This window comes from Lepus europaeus, chromosome 18, assembly GCF_033115175.1.
Source record: "Lepus europaeus isolate LE1 chromosome 18, mLepTim1.pri, whole genome shotgun sequence".
NCBI lineage: Eukaryota > Metazoa > Chordata > Mammalia > Lagomorpha > Leporidae > Lepus > Lepus europaeus.
In genome coordinates this window covers 25,623,067-25,642,893 of record NC_084844.1, presented here as the reverse complement: position 1 = coordinate 25,642,893, position 19,827 = coordinate 25,623,067, and the positions used below count along the sequence as shown (strand labels likewise).

General features: G+C 45.2%; 1 protein-coding gene across 2 annotated transcripts in view; it reads right to left on the bottom strand.

Moving 5' to 3' along the window:
- The window catches only part of KAT7 (lysine acetyltransferase 7), a 33,570-nt gene extending 13,749 nt beyond the window's left edge, over nt 1-19,821 (bottom strand). The window contains exons 1-7 of one of the 2 annotated variants that reach the window (XM_062175515.1): nt 19,694-19,819; nt 15,933-16,080; nt 13,217-13,393; nt 11,885-12,124; nt 9,739-9,821; nt 6,004-6,093; nt 4,524-4,622 (exon numbers count right to left, since the gene is read on the bottom strand). In XM_062175515.1, coding sequence (XP_062031499.1) covers nt 4,524-4,622; nt 6,004-6,093; nt 9,739-9,821; nt 11,885-12,124; nt 13,217-13,393; nt 15,933-16,080; nt 19,694-19,708 — 852 coding nt within the window. In that variant the 5' untranslated portion in view covers nt 19,709-19,819. Of the gene's footprint in view, nt 1-4,523; nt 4,623-6,003; nt 6,094-9,738; nt 9,822-11,884; nt 12,125-13,216; nt 13,394-15,932; nt 16,081-19,693 lie in introns of both variants that reach the window. The other variant, XM_062175516.1, reaches the window with a different exon arrangement.
- Between the last annotated feature and the right edge of the window lie 6 nt (nt 19,822-19,827).

The following is a 19,827-nucleotide window of genomic DNA, read 5'->3' as shown; positions in this document are numbered from 1 at the left end:
AGCCAAATCAGGAGTCCAGGCTCCATTTCCAATTCCAGCTTCCTGCTAATGCATCCCCTGAGACGAGGACCTGGATGCCACCCACATAGCAGCCCTGCTGGGAGTTCCTGCCTTCAGCTTGGCCCAGCACCTGCCAATGCAGGCATTTGGGGAATGAACCCACTGTGCTCCCTCATCCTCCCTCTCTCTCTGCCTTTCAAATAAATAAAAATAAACATTTTAAAAAATAAAACCAGAATAAAAAAAAAAAGAAAAAAAACCTCAGGAAATTTTACTTCAGATACTCTTTCTACCTGTCTGATCTTGGGAAAATTACCCAAGTCTCAAGTTTTTACATAAACCCAAATTTTTACATAAAATAGGTGAAACACCACCCATTCTATACAGTTACTATAAAACTCAGGCAGCATCATCATCACCCAATAAATGATATTACTGTATTATTGCACTTTAACTTGTAGATAAAAATATTGGACAAGACAGGGCAAGCATACAACCTGGTACCCTACAGCCCATTTTTAGAGTTCTCCCTCTCCAAACCTAGGTATTTAGCTACAAATTCACTCCACAATCTACCATTCATATCACATTGGCCTGCATCCAGTCATAAAGTCATCATTTCCAAGACAGTGATGACTGCCAAAAAAGTAGATACAGTTTGGCATATTTTGGTCTTAGCGAAGCCAAGCTCTGTTTATTCATAAACCACACATTTAATAATTTATCATAATGACTAAAGAGGAAAGCATTCCAATTTTATATAAAAATAAGCATCAAAAAAGGACTGAGGAGACCATAAATCAAAATGCTGAAAAGTGGGTTGTATATTGGAGGACAATTTTTATTAGAACTTTTATTCTCAATGGTTAATATACCACTTGGGACACCTGCATTCCATAGCAGAGTGCCTGGGTTTGAATCACAGCTCCAGTTCTGATCCAGTTGCCTCCTAATGGGCACTGTGAGAGTGGCTCAAATAGCTGAGCCTTGAGTCCCTGCCACTGATTTCAGTCTGACCCACCCTGGCTCTCACTGTTGCAGGCACTGAGAGAATGCATCAGCAGATGGAAGACCTCTGTGTGTGTCTGTCTCTCAGCCTTTCAAGTAAATAAATTCAGACCCTCTACTTTTAGTATTTTCAATAATAAGCATGGATTAATACATTTATAATAAAATAAATTCTTACCTAAAGACACTAAATTTTAAGCAAGACATTTTCTTTAAGAATCTTTAATGAAACAAGGAAATTAGTTTACAATGTTTAAGTGAAAAGACAGAACCCAAATGCTACGTATAGTAAGAGCCTAATCGTGTAAAGTATATCTTATATGAAAGGCCAAGAAATATCCCAAATGCTAGCTGTGATTATTTTTAATTAGTTGGATCAATGTTTTCTTCTGTACACTTTTTTTCTTTAAAGATTTTATTTATTTATTTGAAAGGCAGAGTTACAGAGAGGAAGAGGCAGAGAGAAAAAAAGAGAAAGAGGTCTTCCATCCGCTGGTTCACTCCCCAAATAGCCACAACGGTCTGAGCTGGGCCGATCCAGAACCAGGAGCCAGGAGCTTTTTCTGGGTCTCTGATATGGGTGCAGGGGCCCAAGGACTTGGGCCATCTTCTACTGCTTTCCCAGGCCATAGCAGAGAGCTGGATCGGAAGTGGAGCAGCCAGCATTCCAACCAAACCGGCACCCATATAGGATGCTGGCACAGCAGGCGCTGGCTTAACCCACTTCACCATAGTGCTGGCCCCTTCTGTACACTTTTAATTGTTCCATATTCTCTATTACAATTGTCTGTTATTTTTAAAGTTGGTTGTAACTATTTAAATTTACTTTAAATGTTAAAGTACTATTTAGCTTTTTATTTATTTTTGACAGGCAGAATGGACAGTGAGAGAGAGAGAGAGAGAGAAAGGTCTTCCTTTTGCCGTTGGTTCACCCTCCAATGGCCGCCGTGGCCAATGCACCGCGCTGATCCGAAGGCAGGAGCCAGGTGCTTCTCCTGGTCTGGTGCAGGGCCCAAGGACTTGGGCCACCCTCCACTGCACTCCCGGGCCACAGCAGAGAGCTGGCCTGGAAGAGGGGCAACTGGGACAGAATCCGGCGCCCCAACTGGGACTAGAACCCGGTGTGCCGGCGCCACTAGGCGGAGGATTAGCCTGTTGAGCCACGGCGCCGGCAAGTACTATTTAGTTTTAATCTAAATGTTAAAGTACTACCAAAAAACTATTACAGTACCCGTTATTTAATACCTTTGATCTGGGAGGAAATTCATTTTTCCATTAAAATAAGTGGACTATAGCTAAGCTTGAATATTTTTAACTTTAGAGACATTGTCAAAGTCATAGTGTTTGTTTTAGTGAGTAAATTTAACCCTTTAAAATTACAGCACAGTTTACAAACAACTGTGGATTGAGGTTTTAAAAATTTAAATTCTGGAGGTGAGCATTTGGTTTAGCGGTCAAGACTCCTGCATCCCATATTGGAATTTCTGGGTTCAATAGTTGCTGGCTCATGACTCCAGCTTCCTGCTAATGCAGACTCTGGTAGGCAGTGGTGATTGTTCCAGTGAATGAATTTCTGCTACCCACGTGGGAGACTTGGATTGAGTACCCGGCTCCAAACTTTGGCCCTGGCTAAGGGACACTGTTAATATTTGGGAAGTGAGCCAGTGTATAGAAGCTCACGCACTCTCTCTCTCTCTGCCTATCAGTTTCTATCTCTCAAATAATCAATTTTTAAAAATACGCTAAGATAGGGGGCTGGCACTGTGGCACAGCAGGTTAAGCTGCTGCCTGCAGCGCCACCATCCCATCTGGGTGCTGGTTCCAGTCCCGGTTACTCCACTTCCAATCCAGCTCCCTGCTAATGCGCCTGGGAAAGTAGCAGAACATAGCCCAAGTGCTTGGGCCCCAGGTTCCCACATGGGAGACCTGGAAGAAGAGCTCCTGGCTTCAGCCTGGCCCAACCCCAGCTGTTGTAGCCAATGGGGAAGTAAATCAGTGGATGGAAGACCTTTCTCACCCTCTGTCTCTCCCTAATTCTGCCTTTCAAATAAATAAAATCTTGGGGCTGGTGCTGTGGTGTAGTGAGCTAAGCCTCTGCCTGCAGTGCCAGAATCCCATATGGGTGCCAGTTCTAGCACTGGCTACTCCTCTTCTGATCCAGCTCTCTGCTATGGCCTGGGGAAGCAGTGGGAAATGGCCCAAGTCTGAAAGGCAGAGGCTTAGAAAGCACAAGGAACCAGCTGTAAGAGCAGAGTTCCTGCTAACGAAACAGTTAACTCCTCCTCACCATATACTTCTCTTTCTGTTCTTTGCTCAGGCCAGAGTTTCTTTTCTTCCTGAGCCCCTGCACCTGTGTGGAAGATCCAGCAGAAGCTCCTGGCTCCTGGTCTTGGATCAGCTCCACTGGTTGTGGCCATTTGGGGAGTGAATCAGCACATGGAAGATCTCTCTCTCTCTCTCTCTCTCATCCCCCTCCCTCTCTTTGTCTGTAACTCTACCTCTCAAATAAATAAATAAAATCTTAAAAAAAAAAAACACTAGGCCGGCGCCGTGGCTCAACAGGCTAATCCTCCGCCTTGCGGCGCCGGCACACCGGGTTCTAGTCCCGGTTGGGGCACCGATCCTGTCCCGGTTGCCCCTCTTCCAGGCCAGCTCTCTGCTGTGGCCAGGGAGTGCAGTGGAGGATAGCCCAAGTGTTTGGGCTCTGCACCCCATGGGAGACCAGGATAAGCACCTGGCTCCTGCCATCGGAACAGCGCGGTGCGCCGGCCGCAGCGCGCTACCGCGGCGGCCATTGGAGGGTGAACCAACGGCAAAAGGAAGACCTTTCTCTCTGTCTCTCTCTCTCTCACTGTCCACTCTGCCTGTCAAAAAAAAAAAAAAAAAAACACTAAAAATGAGGTTTTTTCTTCTGTATTTTTAAGGTTCTATTTACTTATCTATTTGAAAAGCAAAACGAAAGAAAGGAAAGTTCAGAGAGATAAGAAATCTCCCATCTCTTGGGTTCACTCCCTAAATGTCCATAAAAACAGCCAGGGTTGGGCCAGGCCAAAGCCAGGAGCCAGGAAACTCCATCCATGTAGTCCACTTGGGTAGCAGGAACCCAAGTATTAAAGCCACCATTTGCTGCTTCCTGGGTGCACTGACAAGAAGCTGGATCAGAAGCGGAGGCAGGATTTGATCCCTGGACTCTCAATACGGGACACGGATGTCTGGGCTGTGTCTTAACTCACCATACCACAATGCCCATCCCTTCTAAATAAGTTAAAATCAACTAAAATTTAGTAAACTGTATTTCACTTTTCTAAGGCCTCCTGTTTCCAGTCTCACCAGCCCAGTTTTGGGGGATTACAGTGAGTTCCACACTTGCAGAGAAAAGTCACCTGGCGTTCACTTCCCGTTCCCTTGGAGTGAGAACGCCGAACTACAAGTCTGAAAGGCAGAGGCTTAGAAAGCACAAGGAACCAGCTGTAAGAGCAGAGTTCCTGCTAACGAAACAGTTAACTCCTCCTCACCATATACTTCTCTTTCTGTTCTTTGCTCAGGCCAGAGTTTCTTTTCTTCCTGAGTTCAGCCACCTTTTCCTTATATCGCAGCTGCCTCTCGGTGGGGGCCTAAAAGGCAAACAGTGAAAAGTGAGAAGCCAGCCAGATAACTCATGATAAAGCTTCACAATGAAAGACCAAGCATTAAAAAATAATAATAAATAAAGGTAGGGGAAAAAACACCAGAAATGTTACAACCACACTGAATAATGTGTCAATTTAAAAATCCGAAATTATTAGGCTCTTTCATCATCTAAACCACTATTTCTACTCCCAGTTACATATAGGTTCAAGAACGCAAACTTATTTTAACATGAATAAAGGAACAACATCTCCACCAAAGCAACAGGAATAAAACAAAGATAACCGCAATGCAATAAATATTTAAGAATGCTCACTGTTTTCCAAGTCATGCTTACTGATCTTATTAAGAGTTATATTAAAATAAACAAAAGCAGACAAACTGGTTAAGAATAAAACCCTGGAGAGACAATGAAGAAAAGGTAGCTGCCTCTTACTGAGGGCTTTTTACCTGCCAACCACTGGAGACAGAAGCTTTACAAACAGAAATCTGCTGACTCCCTTGCCAGGCAGGCATCATTCACCTCTTTGTATTAACAAGGAAATAAAGCTGAGGGAAGTCAGCTGATCTGCCCAGGAAAACGAGCCAGGGTAACAGAATCATTCAAATTCACATCGTATGGATTCAAAGCTGAACTGCTTCCTCATCTATCCACCTATGAGCTAACAGCAAGACCAGACACCTAGATGATGGTCTACGAACACCAGATAATGAAAGCTAGGACTGAGAACATTACAGTGGGAATGAATGAGAAGGAAATTCACTAGTGGTGGGAGAAGATCTGGAAGAGCCCCTACCGCAGCTGAGGGCTGCACAAGGTCTTGAATGATAAACGCAGGTACGGGGCACAGGCAGGAAACAGCAAGAGTAAGACCAAGGGCATTCAGAGAATAAGGAATTAAGGGCAATCAAAGCTGCATGATTGCTCACAGAGGCGGAAGGAGGATTAGGATAGAGCAAGGACACTTCTCGGAAATCAAGGAAAGAAGAAAAATGACAGTCAGCAAGTGTCAAGCGAACTTGGAAACGTGCTAGCAGAGTGCAGAGGTTTGAAGGCAAACTAAAATGGGTTAAAAAAGGATGCAAAATGAGGAAATGAAGGAGCAAGAGCACACCTTCAGAGAACCAAAATCATCTTTTACTGCTACTACTACTACCATTACAGATAGGACGATTCCTTCATTTATAAAGTAGAAGTTAAAAATTTACTATCTGCAAAGCAACACGATTCTGAGTTCATGACTGTAAGACCAGTAATTGAGACTTGGAACAAGAGGCACGAGTGTGTCTAATGACATTCACGGGGCAAAGGAGATCCCAGTCACGGCTCTCCCACTGTGAGTGGCCAGTGCTTTACAAGGCCCATACCTGGTGCCTGGTTGCATGCCTGTTGTTGTCATCTTGCCTGTGGGACAGCATCCTTTCTTCTATCTGCTTATCCCGGCTCTGTGCTCTCACCTGCAACCATCAACAACGTCAATAAATCCACCTGTTTCTAAGACTACGTTTACTTAAAGCATAAGAATACAATAATAATCCCTTGAATTTGTGCTATGTTTTCACTTTCAAAGGGTCTTCAAACTTAACCACAATCCCTTTAAGAAAAGAATGCATGCTTCATGTTCGGTTTTCTCAGCCATTAACTGAGAATTAGAGAAGTGACATGGTCACAGAAATTGGTGGTAAGTTAGGATTTTAGTTAAGTTTGATGATCCAAGACTGGGCCCCTCTCCACTGTGCAACAGATAAGAAACTGCAGAAGTGCAAGAACAGAGTAAAGAATACCAAAAAACAAACAACAACAAAATCCAGGTTCAACTCTATATACAGAATTAATTCTGTAGTTACTTGACATAACACAGAAAAAACACTCAATAGTTCCCATTTCATCATCTACGGATAGAGAACTCATATTCAATTGCCTATTCAACCTCACAAGAACTGTGCGTGGCCAAAACAGAAACAGTAGTATGCCCCACAAACATGCCCCACCCCAAATCTTCTCGGTATCTACGAATGGCAACGCTATCTAAACAACTGATTAAGAACTAGAATGTCATCCTTGATTCTCCTCTCTCACACTGAATCTACCTGCTGGTCTAGCAGCATGCTCCCCTCCAAAATACATCCTGAACCAAACCTATACTAAGAATCTCCACTGACACCATGAGTCCACACCACCACCCATTGTTGGAGCAACTTTCCAATCACTGTGCCCCATGGCAACCCTTGCCACCACAGTCCACTTTCCATATGCCAGCAAGCTGTCACTTTGTAAAAGTTCAAGAAATTATATTATGGTGGCCAACGCTGTAGCATAGTGAGCTAAGTCTCCACCTGTGGCACCAGTGCCCATGCCGGTTCAAGTCCCAGCTGCTCCTCTTCCTGTCCAGCTCTCTGCTCATGGCCTGGAAAAGCAGTGGAATATAGCCCAAGTGCTTGCACCCCTGCACCCACATGGGAGACCCAGAGGAAGCTCCAGGCTCCTGGCTTTGGATCAGCTCAGCTCAGCTTAGCTCTGGCTGTTGTGGCCATTTGGGGAGTGAACAGCAGATGAAAGATCTTTATCTCTCCCTCTCTGTGTCTGTAACTCTCAAACAAATAAATAAAAAATCTTTAAAAAATTATATTATGCCTTTGTTCAAGCCCTCCAAACGCTTCCCACTGCTATGAGGATAAAAACATACTCCTTGTGCCAAGGCCTGCAAGGTCATTCCTGACCTGGATGGATCCTGCTTCTTCATTTCCCATCATGCTCCAGCCACACAAGCAGACTCTCAATCCCTCAAACCCAGCAGTTTATCCCCACCTCACGGCCACTGTGCTCACTATTCTGCTTAGACTGTCTTCTCCCAGTTCCAAATACAACTGCCTCTTTGCCATTACCCATGTGCCGGATCAAATTCCAATTCCTTAGGAAGGTCTTCCTGGACCAACCTGGCAACATCAGTGCTCTAACTCTCACTCCAAAAATAGCTACTCTTACTGCCTTTTTTCCTTCTTCTTTTAAAGATTTATTTGAAAGGCAGAGTTACAGATGGGGGTGGGGGGTGTGGGAGCTAGAGCTTCCACCTGCTGGTTCACTCCCCAAATGGCCATAATGGCTGAGGCTGGGCCAAGCCAAAGCCAGGAGCCAGGAGTTTCATCAAGGTCTCCCATGTGAGTACAGGAGCCCAAGGACTTGGGCCATCAATCCTCTGGCACATTACAGAGAGCTGGATAAGAAGAGCAGCCGGGACTTGAACTGGTGCCTGTATGGGATGCTGGTGTTTCAGGCGGCGGCCTTATCTGCTACCCCTCAGCTCCAGTCCCGAATGCAGTCTTTCATTCATTGAATCCTGATAGCTGTAAAGTATTTGGCACATGCAGCCACAAAAACATATATGATTGAATAAAAATGGTAATATCACTGACCACAAAGGTTTACTGAGAAACTCAAGAACAATCCTGTATGTGCAGGTGCTTTTAAGATTCTGGAGCTTTTTATAAATGTGAGCCATTAGTCTAATCTTTCCATGCGGCATTCTAAACGCAACAGACATCATATTTCCATAATTCTCCTGCTCCTCCACACGTTTCAGTGGATTGCAATGAGCCCAATTCCCCTTGTGAAGAAGAGGGAACTAAAGAGGCAAGATTCACTGCAGGAATGTTTTCCTTTTTTCAGAATTTTCTTGCTCAGACTGAAACTGCTGGTGCAGGTGTTCGGTGCAGTGAGGACGCTGTCTGGGATGTCTGCAGCCATTGTGGAGTGCTTGGCGTCAGGTCCCAGGTCTGTTCTCAAACCAGCTTCCTGCTGACGCATCTGGGAGGCAGTGGGTGATGGCTCACACACTTAGGCTCCCAGCTTTTGCCTGGCCCAACCCTGACCATTGCAGGCATTTGGCAGATTTCTGTCTATTTCTCTGCCTTTCAAATAAAATGAAGAGACATTTTTTAGGAAAAGTTTTACCTTACGAGATGTAAACCCAGTTTCAGCTCATTATACTGGAAGACAGAGTAGAGGACAGCCCTCCAGGAACATCAGTTATTTTCAGACCAAGAAGTTCCCAATGCCCGCCTCTGATGCAGACTGGCAGAGCTGTTCCTATTTCGGTCTGGCCCCAGACTAATGAGAAGACAATGAGAAGCTCCACACAGAGCAAGAAGAAAACTGCTGTTTACAAAGAATTTGGAATGAAGAAAAATAGGAACAGGGTCCTCAGCCTTGTAGTCCACCTAAGTACCGGAAGTACTCCATTTTGCTGAAAGACCCAACACAGGAAGAAGTTTTACCCCTACTGTAGTCTACTTGCAAACAAGAGAACCAACCCCTGAATCAAGAATTAACACCCAGGGAATCTAATTTTCCTCAAAACAGCACTGGCACAGAAAGGGATAAATCTGAGATGCTGGCTTCATTAGCAAGGGAACAATAAACACCCCAAGGACTGCATGCAGTTTGGGTAACCTGTCTAGACACTCCTGAACAGTCCATTTAGTTACCCTTTTCAACTCTTTCTTCCCTACAATTAGTTCTTCATCCTTGCTAGTGGAAACCTATACAGGAATATAAAATATAGGATCTTGGCCTTTACTCCTAACAACTTTATCCCCAATACCCAAAGGTTATTTAGGAACTGTAGTTTTCAAGATCTTAAATGAATTAGCCAAGAGTAAGTGTGCTTAAGAGTAAGAAAAAGGAAAAAAGTATTCTGCAGAAATGGAGAAAAGAGGAAAAGAATTATAAAAAAATTTAAAAAGCAAAATGATTTCATAGATTTATAAGAGAGCCTACTGTATAAATACTGAGGTCACATGTGTCCCTATTAATCTTTGAAGTCAATTCTCAATGGAAAATGTATCAATGTACTGGTGGTTGATGTTTCAAGTACTCTATAATCTCCTTGTTAATTTCTTTCAAAGCATTCCTGATGTAAGTTTTCTACTTGTCTGTTCAACTATCTTTCTAAAAAAGACAATTGCTCCTTATGTTCCCTGTGTTACATACAACAACAAAGAACTTTCCCACCTTGCTCATCACTGTAATCCCCAGTGTTTAGCAAAGTGCCCAGCGAGCAAGCACTCGACAAGCGTATGCTGAATGAGTGAGAACACAAGTACCTTGCATTCGTCAGCCGAGAGGTTGTGATAGAGTGGGCATCCTGAGATGGAGAAATGTCTCTCATGTTTTCCTGTAAGGTGTCCTGTAAAAAAGAGGGAAAACTTCAATCTCAAGGAAGAAGACTTAAGCTTCAAAGTGTTTTTTTCTCTACAACAAACCTGTTTTACTATTTCATTTCAGTAATGGGTAGAAGTTATTTTCAAAATGAGATATCCGAAAAGAAACATTTTTCTTAAAATTTTATTTATTTGAAAAGCAGTTACAGAGAGAAAGAAGGAGTTAGAGAAAGAGGTCTTCCATCCACTATTTCACTTCCCAAATGGTCACAACGGCTGGGACTGAGCCAGGCCAAAGCCACAAGTTTCTTCTGGGTCTCCCACATGGGTACAGGGTCCCAACCACTTGAGCCATCCTCTGCTGCTTTCTCAAGCGCACTGGTAGGGAGCTGGATTGGAAATGAAACAGCAGGACTCAAACCAGTGTCCACATGGGGTGCCAATGCTACACACAGTGGCTTAACCCACTGTGCCAACACCAACCCAAAATATTTTTATGTTACTTATAATTTTTTTTTTTAAAGCCAGCAAAACCAGGCTAGGCCCAACTTAATTTTTTTTTTTTTTTTTAAGATTTATTTGGGGGCCGGCGCTGTGGCTCAGTGGGTTAACGCCCTGGCCTAAAGCGCCGGCATCCCATATGGGCGCTGGTTTGAGACCCGGATGCTCCACTTCCTGTCCAGCTCTCTGCTATGGCCTGGGAAGGCAGTAGAAGATGGCCCAAGTCCTTGGGCCCCTGCACCCATGTGGGAGACCCGGAAGAAGCTCCTGGCTCCCGGCTTCGGATCAGCCCAGCTCCAGTTGCTGTGGCCAACGGGGAGTGAACCAACGGATGGAAGACCTCTCTCTCTCTCTACCTCTCCTCTCTCTGTGTAACTTTGACTTTCAAATAAATAAATAAATCTTAAAAAAAAAAAAAAAAGATTTATTTTTTTGCCGGCGCTGAGGCTCATTTGGCTAATCCTCCACCTGTGGTGCCGGCACCCCAGGTTCTAGTCCCGGTCGGAGCGCCGGATTCTGTCCCAGTTGCTCCTCTTCCAGTCCAGCTCTCTGCTATGGCCCGGGAGGGCAGTGGAGGATGGCCCAAGTGCTTGGGCCCTGCACCCACATGGGAGACCAGAAGAAGTGTCTGGCTCCTGGCTTTGGATCGGCGCAGCCTGTCAGCCGTAGTAGCCATTTTGGGGGTGAACCAACTGAAGGAAGACCTTTCTCTCTGTCTCTCTTTCTCTCACTGTCTAACTCTGCCTGTCAAAAAAAAGAAAAAAGAAAAAAGATTTATTTATTTAAAGTCAGAGCTACTGAGAGAAGGAGAGGCAGAGAGAGAGAGAGAGATCTTCCATTCACTGGTTCACTCCCCAATTGGCTGCAACAGCAGGAGCTGCGCAGATCTGAAGCCAGGAGCTTCTTCCAGGTCTCGTATGTGGTTGCAGGGGCCCAAGGACTTGGGCCATCTTATACTGCTTTTCCAGGCCATAGCAAAAGAGCTGGATCGGAAATGGAACAGCTGGCACTTGAACCAGCACCCAAGTGGGATGCCGGCACTGCAGGTCGTGTCTTTACCCACTGTGCCACAAAGCCAACCCCTAATTTATATTTAACAATTATGTAAAGCCCCAAGATCTAAAACTACTGCCCTCACAAAAAGCCAAGGTCTCATGTGTCGTCTCTTAGTTTCAGAGCTTCTTGACAAGAAATCTGTTTTTCTCCTTTCCTTAACAGCACGGCCATGCAGGCACTACCCCGCACCAGTTTACCTGCCACTAGTACACATTAAGTATGAAGCAGGTGCCATACAATGAGCCAGTTGGAGATAATTAGTCTTTTGTTTTTTTACTTGGAAAAAGGAAATTTTTCACTGGAAAAATTTTTCAATAAACTGAATGGTTCAACATAATTTCCTCAAAACTAGATCTATCATTATGGACAACAGGCCAAGAAACAGAAATCCTTTTATTCAAATGGACAATTCATTTTGCCCATGTGACCAATGAAGAGCCCAAGAAGCAGAACACCCAATGTTTCTGGGAGATCCAACTTCAGGGAGACTGAGACCCACCGAGCAGAGGGGTCAGGAAGCTGGCACACTGACCTAGTGAGTTGCAGCCTGGTGTAGGACACTTCATATTGAAGTTGTAGCTTTCGTGGAAGCGACGGCGCTTGGGGCGGTGAGAAAGGTCGCTGCCGGAGTCCTTCAGGGACATGTCCTTGGCAATGCTCTCATCGTGGGACACGTTGGGGCTGGAGATGTCTATGTCAGACTCCGAGGAAGGTGCATTTCCAGTCGGGGTTCGAGGTGGTGACTCATCATGGTCAGCTGCATTTTTGGTTTCTAAAACAAAAGCAATTGCTAGAACCTGTGAATAGGGCTCATTTATAAAGAAAAGTTTACAGACTTACTAAGTCTTTTTTCTATGGTTTAACCAGTGAATTTTAGCTACTTATCTGCTATAAGGCTAAATGGAAAATGAAGACACTAACACCATTCCTTTGTGTAACTTTAAATTATCAATAACATTAAATTTGGGGTTTACCTAATAGATTTCACTTATCTGTGTTTCTCCCAGGCTCCTGATCATGGGTAATAAAAACTGAATGGAATAAAATTTTAAAACATGATCATCCAGGAGATATACAGGACACACAACTAAGACAATGGCTATCTTTCTGTCTGAATGACACTGAACAGGCCTGCCGAGAGTGTGTGAATGGACGCAGACTCCTGAGTTAGCTCCTGGGAGTCTAACAATCCAACCCCGAAATTCCAGGCTCCAAATCAGGAATTGCAAACCAAATGCCCACAGGGACTGGGCAAGGCGAAACAGACAGATTATCCACTGAAAGGGACAACAACCATCCAACTCCAGCCAATTACTATGAGTACATGGCTCCCCATGTTCCCAGATTTTAATTAAAAAACAAAACAAAACTATTAGCCCAGGCTTCTAAAGGCAATCTCTATATTTTCAAATAGTGGCAAAAAACTGAAAAAAAATCTTAAACACTGTGCAAGCAAACCAACGAACCATGTCTACAAGCTACAAGAAACTCACCACCTTCTAAATCCCTGCTCTGAGGCCTCTAATTTGGTCTGCGAACTACATAATCTCAACAGCTTTATAATCCCCGTACTAACAGCCACTCTCACTCAGAAACTTGGACGCATGGGATGAAAAGCCTGCCATAAGAAAATCTGGTTCAAGCCTTCTTTATGTGTGGGTGAGAGGGCCCCGGTCCCTTTTTCCTAGTACAAATCCAATCTAACATTCTCCAGCGACTGTGAACCTAAAGAATACTCTAGTATCAAACCGTCCTCAGGATCACAAGAAAAAGGAATCTAACAGCACTCACTTGGCTGAATTGTGTGTTATTACTCAAGCCCTCCTTCACAGAGAATTAACCCAGGCACACCCTGCCCGCTCACCTCTATCTGAAAAATCAACCGCCTGCTCGGTTTCTGAGCCGGAGGAGCGCGTCTGGCGCAGGGGGTACTTTTTTGGAGTCACAGGGGTGGGCTGCTGCTGACTTCGCGTCACTCTTCGGGTGGAGTAAGCGGGCTCCTCCGTGCCAAAAGACTGCAAATTTCGAACAGGGCTGGAATCTAATCCCAATTTTAAGTGACAATAAAATAAAGAAAATCTGTTTTAGTTACCACCTATATCATTTATCAGAATGCAGCTCCTCCTCCTCCTATTCATACCTCACAAAATCTACAAATCCTCCAAATAGCTATTTTATCCAATAATAAATAAGCAAAGGAGCCTAGCTCTGGTGTAGATATGCAATACAGCATAGCATTAATAGTTTAGGTTCTGAAGTCAAGACTGAATTTTATTCAGTTTCACTCCACCACATGAACTAAGTATGGCAAGTTAATTTCTCAAAACCTGTTTCCTGATCTATAAACCAAAAAAGGGAAAATCTTAGTGGCACATTCCTCATAATTTGTGGTGAAGAATAGTAAGTAAGATAACGTATATAAAACACTTACCATGATCTCTGGAACACAGATTATAAATATTAGCTACATCTTCTCTTTCTTCCCTCACTCTAACCCACCATAAGACAGATATTCTACTACACAGATATTCTACTACTAAAAGTATAACAATATCCTTTCTTTAGGGTCTTATTTTTTTTCTTATTACCCTCTCTGATATCCTTATGCAAAACTATAATAGATTCATGAAGGTAACACAAGAAAACAACTTTTTAAGTTCTTCTGGATGGCAAAACCTATTTTGAAGCAGCTCTTTTGTATCTTTAGCCTGATGACACTTAAAGGAACTAAAACAAATTCAAAGGTAAAATTTAATAGTTTAAAATTTTACTGATTGATTGATTTGAAAGGCAAAGTGTCAGAGAGAGAGGGAGAGACAGAGAAGAGAGAATTTCTACCTGTGGTGCACTCCCCAAATGGCCACAACAGCCAGTACCGGGTCAGGCCGAGGCCAGGAGCCAGGACGGCCCAAATACTTGGACCATCTTCTGCTGCCATCCAAGCTGCATTATTAGGAAGCTGGACTGGAAGCAGAGCAGCTGGGACTTGTGCCAGTACTCCGATATGGGATGCTGGCACTGCAAACAGCAGCTGAGCCACAATGCTGACCCCTCACCATATTTTAAACAACAAATCCCAAAACAGGGGTGAGTTTTATGGCCCAGTGGGTTAAGCTGCCACTTAGAGAGCTGGTTCAAGTCCTGGTTCCTCCACTTCCGACCTAGTTTCCTAATGCTCCTGCAAGGCAGATGATAACTTTGTAAGTATTTGGGTTCCTGCCACCCACGTTAGAGACCCAGATGGAGTTCCTAGCTCCTGGCTTCAGTCTAGCCCAGCACCGACTGTTGCGGGAATGTGGGGAATGAACCAGCGGATGGGAGATCTCTATCTGTTTTCCTCTCTCTCTCTATCTTCCTTTCAAATAACTAAATGTTTTTAAAAACTCCTAAGATAATGTTAATCTTACAGATTCGCCAAAGGAAAAAAACTGAAATTCGTAAGCTTTCCTCACCAGGGACTCCCTGGAGCAGAGCTGGAGGGGTTAAGAGCACCCTCCAAATCTAAAAACAGGTGGCTAAATGCACCAAAGGTCCTTCCAACCATGTTCTGTCTCTGAGATTCTCAATTCTACACTCTTGGTATTTGCACACTGGTATTTGGCTCTATTTAAATCTATCAAGAGTGTCTTGAACTACATTCCAGAATTAAACATGGTTTTAGAAGTAGTGGTTCTCCTCCAAAAAATAGTAAGTTCCAGTGACTATGTTAAGTCCCTAAGCTTAAAATCTTTTAACAGAAAGTGAAAGGTAACATTCCCATTTTACTGATGAGAATACCAGTCTAAAAAGAAATCAGGGACCAGTACTGTGGCCCAGCAGGTTAAGCTGCCACCTGTGATGCCCACATCCCAAGTGAGTGCTGGTTTCAGTCCCAGCTGATGCTAATGGTGTGGGAAAGCAGCAGCAGATGGGCCAAGTATGTGGCCCCTGGCACCCACATGGGAGACCTAATGGAGTTATGGGCTCTGGGCTTCCAGCCATTTGGGGAGTAAACCAGTAGATGGAAGCTCTCTCCCTTTCAAATAAATTATTAAAATAGAAAAAAAAAAGAAAAAGAAAAAACCTGAGGGGCTGGTGCTCAGTGTAGCAGGTAAAGCTGCCGCCTATAGTACCGGCATTCCATCTGGGCGCCGTTTGAGTCTTGGCTGCCCCACATCCGATCCAGCTCTCTGCTATGGCCTGGGAAAGCAGCAGAAGATGGCTCAAGTCCTTGGGCCCCTGCACCCGTGTGGGAGACCTAGAGGAAGCTCCTGGCTCCTGGCTTTGGATCGGTGCAGCTCCGGCCATTGTGGCCAACTGGGAAGTAAACCAGCGGATGGAAGACCTCTCTCTCTCTCTCTCTGCCTCTCCTTCTCTCTTTGTGTAACTCTGACTTTCAAATAAATAAAATAAATCTTTAAGAAGAAATCAAACGTCACATACATGACTCACACAGCAGCCATTATTTCTTTGCCTCTATAAACTGGGCAGTACCAACAGAGCAGCTACTTCTGCATTTGTCAATGAACCATTGTCACATTAACCAGCACAGTAATATGCCGAGTAAGTGGGAGGAGCGGTCACGAGAATGAAGCTTTTACCTTGAGAACTTTGGCTCAGCCTGGCTGAGGAGCGGGTGATGCGTGCAGACCGTCGGGATGTGCCATCGCTCTCTGAACTATCTGTGTGCTCAAGATCTGTAGAAAAATCGGAATCTTCGGTTCCATCTGAACTACTGCCTGCATTCCTCTGTAACACCATAGATCCAGACATTAGCACTGCCGCATTTACTCTGTGGGTTTGTATTAACACTGGAAATAAAATGCACTGTGACGCTGGAAACACCAAGTTCAAACCTGAGAAAGGAGTCTATGAGCATTTCCCCTCCCGGCACACAGCCTACCTCATCTTGTTTAGCATATTTAAATGGAGCAACCTACAAATAGGACATTTTTGTTAAATAAAGAATTCTTATATTATCACTAATTCTGAACCAAATCCATTTGGACATCAGTACCACAAACTGGACGGAAAAGGACCCAACTCAACATGGTCTGGTTGACACAGCCACATATTAGGTTGAAGTCAGTGTGAAAAGTGTCGATGCTAGGCCTCATTTCACTGTAGGGCAGCTTTGTTCAAAGTCTCCATGGACAGCTATCATATTTTTTAGAAAACACTATTTCAAAATATTATGGCCCACAATTCTAATCCCAAGACAATTTAAAAAGACAAAGATAAAAATTCTTCCTTTTCATGCCATCTATCCTTGAAGTTCTCCACACAAATGCAACAATGCTGAAAACAGCAGCTTGCTTGTGTGTACATGAAGCATTATTTATCTCCCTGAAGTATTCAAAAACAGGATTTTTGGGGGAGTGCTGTGGTACAGCAGGTTAAAGCCCCAGCCTTCAGTGCTAGCAGGGATGCTGGTTCGAGTCCTGGCTGCTCCACTTCTAATCCAGCTCCCTGCCAATGTGCCTGGGAAAGCAGCGAAGGATGGCTCAAGTCCTTGGGTCCCTGCACCCACGTGGGAGACCCAGAAGAAACTCCTGGCTCCTGGCTCCATTTGGGGAGTGAAGCAGCAGATGGAAGAACCTCTCCCTCTCCCTCTAACTCTCTTTCAAATAAATAAAATATATCTTTAAAAAAAAGCAGGATTTTAAAAATCATCTTTTTGGGACAGGCATTGTGGCATAGCGTGTAAAGCCATCACCTGCCATGCCGGCATCCCATATGGGCGCCAGTTCAAGTCCTGGCTGCTCCACTTCCAATCCAGCTCTCTGCTAATGGAGTGGGAAAGCACTGGAAGATGGCCCAACTGCTTGGACCCCTGCACCCACATGGGAGACCTGGAAGAAGTCCCTGTCTCCTGGCCTAGCCCAGCCGTCGCAGCCGTTTGGGGAGTGAACCAGAGGATGGAAGATATCTCTCTCTTTCTCTCTCTCTCTCTCTGCATCTCTGTCTTTGAAATAACACATACATCTTTTAAAAAAAATCATCTTTTCAATTAATAGGTATTTGTCAGTGTATTAGCCTCCTGAGGAGTGATTAACCATAAAGAAAAATGTACTGACTGAATGTTACCACATACCCTTTACTATACCAGAAAGGAAAGAATATTTTCGAGGCCGGCTCTGTGGTGTAGCAGGTAAGCTGCTGCCTGCAGTGCCAGCATCCCATATGGGCGCTGGTTCGAGACCCGGCTGCTCCACTTCTGATCTGGCCCTCTCAGAGAAGGCTCCTGCCTCCTGGCTTCAGACTGGCCCAGCTCCAGCCATTACCACCGTTTGGGGAGTGAGCCAGTGGATGGAGGACCTCTCTCTGCCTCTGCCTCTAACTCTGCCTTTCAAATAAATGAATAAGTGTTTAAAAAAAGAAAGAATATTTGCTAAAAGCAATAAAAAATTTCAAACTACAAGTCCCGATTCTTTATTCAAAACCCTCAAGGCCAGTGGCTGTTGGAATTCATAATTTTTAAGATTTTAGGGAGCAGGCCTTTGACCTAGAGGTTCAGCTTCTGATTGGGATACCAGCATCCCTTACCACCGTGCCTGGTTCCAACTTCCTGCTAACGCCCACTCTGAGAGGCAGCAGCTGATGGCTTAAGCAGTTGGGAGACCCGGATTGAGTTCCTCACTCCCTGCTTTAAGCCTGGAACAACCCTGGCTGTTTTGGGCATTCAAGGTGTGAACCAGCAGATAGGAGCTGTTTTTGTCTTTCTTTCTCTGCCTCTCAAATAAGTTAATTTTTTTAAAGGAGAAAAGTTTTTAGATGTTATGAACAGGAATACTTTGCGTACAGCTTACAAATAACACCCCTAATCAAACATATTCATATTTCTACAGCAAAATGCACAGTCAGACTAAATGAGACACATAAAGACCGTGAGAAGCCTGACAGGTTTGCTGCCAAACAAGCTATTGAAAAGCCTCTTTGAGAACTCACGGTATTTGGGGACTGCAGAAGGGGCCTGGGGACCCGTTGCAAGGCACCACTACTACTCCTGCATTCGGTCAGCCTTACCATGAACACCACCTGCCAACCTAGGTGATTTTAGGGGACATTAAAAAAGCATTTAAAGCGGAAGGCCTCTGGGGGGTTAAAGACTTCCGCAGAATGAGCACGAATACCACCTAGTTTTCCAAAGATTTCAGGGTAATCTGTGGAGAAATGAGATGAATGAAGGTCCTGAAAGAATCAGAGGAAAGCGCCAAGATGAAGGGGAAACCCGAAGGCTCATCTCAGCCCAGTTACCCAGGGTCGGGAATCCCTGACCTCTGACCGCGCCTTCCTCGCCCAGCCCTGAACTCAGCTCCTCTCTGGTTTTACCAATCGGCTTCCCATCTTACCCAGAGCACATTTAATTGCTCCTTCACTTCCCTCCACAGCACTCTGTACCTTGAAGCAGAAAATGTACTACCTCCTTCAGTTCTTTATATACACGCTTTCCCCATCACACAGTAACACCGCTAAGTCAGAGATCACGCCTAATTGAGCCTGGAATCCCCAGCGATCAGCAGGTAGCAGGCAGGCGATGAACGTTTGTTGAACTGAATCGTGTTTCTGTAGTTACGGCTCGGCCACCGCCCATTTCGAGGGGCTTGGGACACTCCCTTGAGACTTCCATGTGTTCCCTTGTAAAAAGAAGGGACGGGGGAGGAGGGTGTTCGTAGGTGACCTCACAGTTCTAGAAAGTTTCTGACTTTCGAACAGCATTTTCTAGCCACTGCAGAACTGCAGATTGTGGCTAGAACGCAACAGGCCTGGGCGGGATCCCCTGGAGGGTGGGCGCTGTTTCTCCACCACCCAGTTCTCTGCTTTGTTGTGCCCCCACCTGGAAAGGAAAGAATCTCCAAAACCCCGCCTCCATACCTATCAACATCCTCAGCCGGAAGGGCGGGGATTCACGCCGCCCAATCGACGCCCTGCTAGGCCGCGCCCCCGCGGGACAGACTGCCAAGCCCGACCAATTAGGAGAAGAGGGATCGGTCGCTACAGCCAATTGGAGATTGCTAGGGCGGGTCCAGACACCACCCCCGCATGCGGGGAGGTGACCGTTGGGCCCAAACAGGCGGTGTAACCAGCCAATCAATACGCTTCAAGACGTTCCAGGGACCAATTAACAATAAGAACGCCTTCGACCCAGGCAAGCAGAGGGCGGGAATAGTTGCAAGCTTAGGCCGAGGCCAGGCTTGGGCCCACATTTTTCTGTTGGCTATGCACAGAGGAGAGGATAGCTGAGTTAGGTTCGGGGGAACGGGAAGTTGGAACCTTGGCGCTGTGAGGCGTGGCCTACTGCGTCACGCTGCTCCCTCTACTGTCCTTAGAAACCCGCCATCCCTCCTCTCCCGTTTCTCACCTTCCTTCGCGGCATTGCCGGCGGCTGCGGCCCGACGGTTCCGATTCGGGCAGCGGCAGCAGCAGCAGGAACGGTGGCTCCGGCGGGCTCCGTGGCGACCTCTGTAACAGTCCCAATCCTGCGGACGATCCCAA